At 35.3% G+C, this 8,622-nt stretch overlaps 1 protein-coding gene across 1 annotated transcript; it reads left to right on the forward strand.

The window, feature by feature from the left end:
• The first annotated feature begins 2,851 nt into the window (after positions 1-2,851).
• Positions 2,852-6,428, forward strand: p2ry4 (pyrimidinergic receptor P2Y4). Its single transcript, XM_026280560.1, has 2 exons — positions 2,852-3,017; positions 3,401-6,428. Exon 2 carries the CDS (start codon positions 3,405-3,407, stop codon positions 4,497-4,499), a length of 1,095 nt encoding a protein of 364 aa, XP_026136345.1. The 5' UTR covers positions 2,852-3,017; positions 3,401-3,404; the 3' UTR covers positions 4,500-6,428.
• The last annotated feature ends 2,194 nt before the right edge of the window (positions 6,429-8,622 follow it).

Genomic DNA, 8,622 nt, shown 5'->3' on the forward strand with positions numbered 1-8,622 from the left:
TGTTCATTCTGTCCCTGTGGTCCTGAACATACAGAGTGGAATAAACCACTTACAGTCCAACACTTGCTTCTAACAATCCAAACAAATCATATCTATCACTAAAACACACTCTTTAATTGTTTACTTTAGCATTGAGCATATTGATACTCATGCTTAGTTAATGTGTATATAATAGCATGACAAGTCAACCTTGTCTTATCTGAGCATTAGCTGTGAAATGTTCTGCTTTAGTACCTTGTCACAGCTTGCCTATATCCATGTTTTTAGCCTAGTGTATTTATTCCTAGGAAACCCTTTGCTATAATTACCCTTTTAAAAGTGCATAAACCAATTGTTTGCTAACAGAGTCATCTGCTCATTTTAAGAGGAATGCATATTTTACTATTTACCCCAGGGATTTAATTGCAGTGATGCTGTACTCCTCTTTACTTAAAAGATAAGCTCATGGATTTGTAATGCTTTATTGAACAAACACAATGATTTCCAGTGTGGTCTTACATCGCTTGGCCGACTGTAAATATAACCTGCAAAAATGGAATAAGTACTGTTCACATTTTTCCTGAACATTGTAGGTGTAAAATTATGTTCCACGGGGATTTTATACACATTGTAAAGTGTTGGTCTATTTGTTTTTATTCATATAAAGCTATAAAACCAACTGGGTATGCTTAATTTATGATGTTACCTTGACGTTAACTGAATTATCCTCCACTGCCCTAAAAGCCTTTATTCTTGCAATTGTATAATGATAAATTATGTAATATTCACTTTAGATTATGGTGATGGTTTTATTAAGTCACAGAAACATTTTTTACTGAAGGGTGCCATTTTTTTTTTACATTTGAAATCTACTATTGAGGGTCAATATTTGATCATCTTTAAACTTGAACAAAGTTTGGTACAGAAGGTTGTTTGCATATATAAAGGATCCTTGGGAACTTTAGTATATACATTTAGGATATAGTTGAGTCTTAGACATATCAAAAACAGTGAGTCTGGAGTGTTTGTAATGACATCAACATGTCCTAATGATGTCCAGAGACATGTTTTGCATAAATACGGTAATCTGATAGATGGATGGATGGACGGATGGATCTAGATGTACAGATGTACAGAGAGAAAAAATATGAATTGGAGAAAGTTCAGTGTGAGTTCACATCCTGTGCACTCTTGGCTGTAGAAAGCATCTCAGTGAGTCTGGGTATTACATCATTTAAACGATACATTACCTTATCACAAACAAACTATCTTTTGTGCTCTGCTTTTTAATCACTCCAGTTTGTGGTTCTCTTTGACTCGTTAAATTGATTTGCTTTTTAGTGACACAGAGGAAAGTGGGAGTAGTAGGCGTTTATTCTGCACTGGCCTGCCTGACTTCACCTGACAGATATCAGATTATACGTATTCCAGAGATGAAGAGTGAAACTGAGCTGTATTCCCGGTGACCAACAGGTTACATCACATTTCCTGAATCACTGTCCCACTCATATTCCTGTACAATTTACGCAATATCCCATAACTCCCTTTTGGATTAACCATCAGGTCAGCACTGCAAAGGAAGTGGGTTTTACCTTACCGACAATGCAAACTAATCTCCCCAGCCTTCATACAGCTGATTTATTTTTTATTTCATGACACATTAAATTTTTTTAGAACAACCTAGATGTCAGTGATATAATACTAACACAATGTCAAATAAATTTGAAAACCACATCACAGATTATTTGATTTCAAACTATGTAGTTTATTACTGCAGCCAACATCATAAAACAATTGCAAGCATAGCAGTAATGCACCCTAATGGCACTCCAACTGATCACTAGCAGTTAAAAATCTTTCTTACAGTAACCTTTTGTCCTGTTTATTTAGCTTTCCAGACACCCAGTCTTCCATTTTTACATTGTATGCCAAACACGGATCATATTATGAGTGGATGTATAAACGTTTGTGATTATTTAAATGGTTACTAAAGAATCAGTTACAGCACATGAGCATTAAGGTCTCCTCTCTAAGGCAGGTATGCACTGCTAACCTTTCACTGGTCAAATAGGACTGTGTTTCAACTTTTTACTAAATATTAACTTTGCTCCAAACAAATAGGTCTATAAGCTCCCCTAGAACTCTTGGGAAACGCATTTCTTTATTTCCGCTGTTACTGGATTTGGAAAACCTGGAACTTCTTTGGAACTGTACTGCATTATTATTTTGGAATGTAAAGACATAACTTGCACATGGTATGTAGCACATACAGTCACATGGCTTGCTGGAAGTGACATGACAAAGAGAAATAGAATAAAGGAAGGTCATTTGCGGGGAAAATTAGAACCAACTAAAACGTTTCTAAAATCCTGGAATTAAAATATTAAGCGTAGCCTATCTGTCTGGAGTTGTTATGTACACCGGAAAGAAAACAGCACCATGTGTGCGTGCGTTGGGGGTTAAAGTATCGTATGATGTACCGTCAAGGATTTTATCATAAAAACTGGGCTATATCATTTACTATTACTAAAGCCAACATGTAAAGTTTAAAGAGCATGTGAGATGAGCTTCGATTGTAAATGACTATCTGTGTGACGGGAAAAGATGTCAGAAACTGATAAGCACATGATATGAAACTAAGAGGAGTTCAAGCAATTAAGTTTGGAAAATTACATGAAAGAGTAGAAAAAGAAGAGTTCCTCTTTTAATAGGCTATTTGAAACCAAGACTTTTAATGTTTTAGCAGGTTTCTCGTAGTATTTAACAAAAAAAGTGACGAGATATTGACCAATGCCTGTCACTAATGTTGGTGAATTGGTTTTGAAGTTCCGAGGGGAGAAACTTCCCCGCCCCTCAGCTAACTCTCTCTCTCTCTCTCACCCAGTTCCACAGCCACAGCAGATTGAGCTCCCAGTACGTTAAATCTGGAGACCTAAACCATTTAAACAAGCTGATTTTTGAATCACTAGCATCAACCATCTAAGTGCATGTTTTGATCTGTTAAGGGACGTTTGTACCTCGTTCAAGCTGAGTGAACGGTAAGTTTTAGCACGTGAAAACAACTCCGCGTGCACCCCTTTCTCTCTGTGTTTTCCCAAACAAATTCTCGTGTGCGCTAAATGTGTGCGAAAAAGTTTTTCTTTCTTTTTTGTGATGTATTATAAAACAGCATAGTACTCAAACGTGAGATAGTTTCGTGTGAGCTTATCTCGGAAGTTGTCATGATTTATGAGAATAAGTTTTCTTGTGGATTTTGAAAACATTTTTAGACTCCTTTTTAACGAGTTCTAAGACTTATAATCACACAAAAGATTTTAGCTTATGACAATGTTATACACTTAAATCAACTTTACTTTGTGTTGCCTTGTAACTTGCTGTTTCTAAAAATTGCTATAAACATATTTTGTTGTTATTTTAACAGAGACATGAATTCATTCTTAAGGAAAAGCATCTCAGGGAATGTGTCCCTTCCGCACACCACACTGATACCGACATCTGAGAATAAATTGAATTTCAGCTGTCTCTTCAATGAGGAGTTCAAGTATATTCTGCTCCCTGTATCATACTCCCTAGTGTGTTTCCTGGGACTGATACTTAACTCTGTGGCTCTGTGGATTTTCATCACTAAGATGAGGCCCTGGAAACCCAGTACAATTTATATGTTCCATCTGTCCCTGTCGGACACGCTCTACGTGCTCTCCTTGCCTATGCTCATATACTACTACGCAAACCGCAGCCACTGGCCTTTTGGGGTTTTTCTCTGTAAAACTGTGCGGTTTCTTTTCTATGCTAATTTGTACTGCAGCATCCTGTTTCTCACTTGCATCAGTGTGCACCGCTACCTTGGTATCTGTCACCCCATTCGTGCTATGACTTTGATCAAGCCACGCCATGCCCACATGGTGTGTGGTTTTGTCTGGACTGCTGTGATAGCCTGCCTGGTGCCCACACTGATTTTTGTCAGCACTTCTCAAAGAGGAAATGACACTTTGTGTCATGACACCAGCCGCCCGGATGAATTTCACAACTATGTTACCTACAACTCGGTGGTGATGGTCCTGCTGTTTATCCTGCCATTTCTGGTCCTCATGGTGTGCTATTGTTTAATGGCACGGGCCCTTTGCCAACCCCGAAAGGGCCTGTCCCAATGTCAACAGAGTTCATCCCGGAAGAAGTCCATTAAACTTATCATAGTGGTGTTGGTTGTGTTTGCGATTTGCTTTGTACCCTTCCACATCACCCGTTCGCTCTACTACGCCTACCGTATTCTAGACGCAGATTGCAGGTTGCTTAATATCGTTAACTTTGCTTATAAAATCACTCGCCCACTTGCTAGCATGAACAGCTGTTTGGACCCCATCCTCTACTTCCTGGCAGGGGATCTGTACCGCTCTAAACTCCTCCGAGTGTTCACTAGAAAGACTCCAAACACTCGTTCAACTGCTAATGTGCATGATAACAACATCGGGCTGGCCGTTAAGAATCCAGATGCCAAAGCTGGCACTGAGTTGAGACTCTAGATACACATACCCAGACATTTTGGGTAATCTTTTAAAAATCAGTTATGGAAGACTGCTGCAAATTTTGTAAAGACATCCCAAGCATTCTCTGTCAACAGACATCGTTCTGCAGATACGCATCCAGAAAAAATCAGGACACTCTTGTAAACACTACAGTGAAGATAAAAGTAAAGGATTCATTTTGCTTCCTTTGTGCACTCCTAATGTTTTTTTTTTTCTTCTTTTTTCTTCATTCAGTTTGCACTCCTGGTTACTTGTAATGTTTAAGTTTCTCACTGTTGGTCAAGGACAGTTTGACAGTGTTGGGTTTCTGTCAACACTGAAAACAAAACCTACTATAGAGAAGAGATGGACTCTGGCCTGTGAATGTTATTACAGAAATGCCAGTACAAAGCCTTTTGTGTCTTATGTTATTTGAAAAGGTCCTATGGTAAAAGTGAAATCCTCCTGCCAAAAAGTAGGACTTGAGTTTTCATAGTATTTAACCAGTGAAAGAAATTCATTTGTATTGATTATTAAAGAATACCCATTTTATCCAACTCTCTTTGTTGATACTGAACACATGGTAAAGATAAAATGAAATGCTGTTAAAATATCATTTATTTGAATCAAACAGGAAAGTTGGAAAGGCACTTTGAGTGAAAAGGTGAATGGTTGTGGGGGAGGCTGAAATCCAAGCTGCAGTTGTGCAGTTATCCCTGCTTGGCTGGTTTTATTCCTCGTACATATGTTTTTCTCCTTTGGCGGAGCAGATCTACAGCTGTGTTGCTGCATGTTTGAGTATTTATATAGCTGGGCTGAATGAAGGAAAAAAAGATTGAAGGAATCAGATCTGTTTTGGCGTATTGAGGAGAGATTTTTTTTTTATCCAGATGTTACCTCTGTGGGAATGTTTAGGAATTTATGCATTTTATTATTTCATGTTAAGTTTCTTTTAAAATAATGTTATATTTTATGACGGTTCTCTGGTCATGGCTTTTGTTTAATTTTAAATTGCATTAACATGTGTTTTGTGTTTACTTTGGCTGAGTTTTCTGTGCATATCCTGTGTTTTATTTGCCCCTCTCTGATACAAACAAAATCATAACTAAAATAAATCTGAAGCAGAGACCATACTTGCTCACAAAATACTTAAGTGAATGAAAGGATCTATTTTATTGACAGCATGCTAGATAATGTATTGTAAAGCAATAATTTATGTCTGATATGTTCAGACATATATTTTTTCTTTTTTGTTTAATTTGTATTTTCATGTATTTTTTTTATACTGCCAACATTTATTGTGCACTTCAATGCATTTTTGTATAACTATTTATATTTAACCATATATACTGTACAGTGTGAGATTGTGGGTGTCATTTAAGGATACAGAGAAAAAGATTAAACTGAAGTTTAAAAATTTGACAATTTAAATTTTCAAATGTCATTATAAAGAAAGTGCTTTTATAAAAAAGTAATTTTTATATATTTGTGTGAAATGGCATAATATAGCACATGTTGCATTTGATTTTTTTTTTTTTTTGATCGTGAAATAGTTTTTTTTTCTTTCGGTCAGTAGAGGTCCCCAGAGCTGTTTTCAAATGTTTCTGATAAGTAATAAGTGCATGGACTTAATCCCCACATCTCCTTGAGCTCAGTGCCTTTGACTGTGATAAATGGACCTGTTGGCTGCTGCTTTTGTTGTGGGGTTGTTCAGGTCATGAATAATTTAATATGCACAGGAGATAGAAGGTTAATATCACCCTTCTTTTCTTGTTCGAAAAACACTGAATATTTGGAAACAAACGGCATCAAATAAGTCAATGCCCATACACAATACATGCATATAAACAAAAAGATATACAGTGAAGCCTAAGTTTACTCTATGGATTTTTGTTCAAAATGGCAAAAAACATCTGTAAATAACCTCTGTGAAAAATATAATTAAAAGCAAACAAACAAGTGTTTGAGTGTTGCCAATTACAAGTTTTTTTTTTTTTTTTTGAAGTGGTAAGCCTTTTATTGTAATACTTTTACGGGTAAATATTATTCCTTTATATGTTGTTGTTAAAGAAGGTGAGTGATGTTTTAAGTCTGACATTTATTTCTCTTTAATAGTTCTGATTTTCCCTCCCTCTCTGTCTCTCATGTCCTCAACTGTTTTCATGCTCTCATTCTTGTGCACGACCCAAGGACAAGGCTTGGGAGAAATCAATGTTGTGAGCACCGCAATTCAATACTCATAAAAGACATTGAGCAAAAAAAAAAAGTAACTGCCAAAGAAGCATGGTTTTTCCCATCAGTTCTAGCAATAAGTAACCTTTATGTGTTTTGTGTTGTTCACTGACATAAGGGCTTTTACACAGTCTAAAGATAATTGATTTATTTGGTCACAAAAGCATGTTTTCGATCAATCACTATATAAAAATATATATATAGCTCTGTAAAATGATAATAAAAAGGTAGTATTTCATATTAATCTATGAAACAGCAAAACAAAGTGTGTGGTGTGTATACACACGTACACACATAATATACAATAGTCAACTTTTGAAGTGGATCAAAAAAGTGAATCAAAGTTAGACCTTAGACAAGAACGCATTTTGGTTTTAGGACAACTTTCATGAAAAGCTTTGATTCACTTTCAAATGTTGATGACTAGCTTCGCTTCACAGGAATAAATGTGATTTTAATTTATATTGTATATTGTTATTACAAAATATTTATATTTAGAAAACATAGCTTCTTTTTGTAACTTTTTATTCATCAAAGTATCCTAAAAAAGTATCACATGTTCTGAAAACATATTAAGCAGCAGAACTTAATTATTATTATTACAATAATTTTAAATTGTAATATATCACAATATTTTAAAAAAATTCTGCATTTTTGATCAAATAAATGCAGGCTTGATGAGCAGAAGAAACTTCTTTTAAAAACTTAAAAAATAGTAATGTTTCCAAACCTTTGGTCTGTATCTGTTATACTGAATTACAACAGAACATTGTTTTGCCCGTATTTTAAATTTTGTATTTTCATAAAAGTTATTTGAAACATTTAAATTATATACTTTTCTTGCATTTGAAATGCTCCCTATGTATATGAAATCACCAAAATATATATGCATACTGTATGCACACACACATACATGCAGTTCAAGTGTGTTTTATTTTGCTTTTGCTTTTTTAGAGAAAGGTGACATCGGATCTTCAGGTAGCTCATCAAAAAGGTGTAGTGATAGCAATGTCTATGTAGACGATTGTGTAAGTTCACTGACATTCGATTTTTACATTGCCACATATGTTTTACATGTATGCAGTCAACAACAATAAACATGATACACATTTGCAAAATCTGCATGTTAGAATTAACCCTGATTTATATAAAGGTAGATGAGGAGTTAAGGCTGTACTTTCCTATCATACAGACGTTCTGTTTCTACCTACTGAGACGTACTTTTTCTAAGCAAACTGTTCAACCTGGGATGCATGATGACTTTACTTTCATGGTCTCTCTGTTCTGTTGTTTGTCACATTCAAGAATAAACGAATGATTTCAAGGACGTGGACAAGGACTGAGATGCTGAGAGTGGAGAGGAAGAGTGACATAAAGAGGAAAGAAGTTCATTACCCAGCTGAAAAGGAGGCAAATGGCTTTCATAGTCGCCATGGGAACAGGGCTTTCTCTCTCTGACAAACCTATAATAAGGTACTTCACTGGCCTAAACACAATTATTGCATGCTAAAAAGGGAAATATTGCTTTCCAGTGTAATAGGTGGTAGATATTGATTCACATGGGTGTTCAAGCAGACCTTCAGTATAAATGTTTAATTTGCCTCTTAATTCAGATTTTGGCCACATAAACATTTTCACAAAATAACTTTTCTTAATCATATTACTAAACAAAGTAATATCATATTATATGATAAAGAAGTGAATGCATTTTTACTATGATTTCCAGAAAACAACCACTAAAAAGTAATTGCGTGTAAGAATCTTGTCAGACAAGTTAAACACAAGAATTAATTTATGACATAATAAAAGACTAAATAGTTTTATCCCAAATATTAATGTCTATTCAGTAAAAAAAATTTGCCCACTGGAAATGCAATAAAATTTAGTGTGCTTACTTATTATTTTAAAT

The sequence above is a fragment of the Carassius auratus genome, chromosome 14, assembly GCF_003368295.1.
Source record: "Carassius auratus strain Wakin chromosome 14, ASM336829v1, whole genome shotgun sequence".
In the NCBI taxonomy this organism is placed as follows: Eukaryota; Metazoa; Chordata; class Actinopteri; order Cypriniformes; family Cyprinidae; genus Carassius; species Carassius auratus.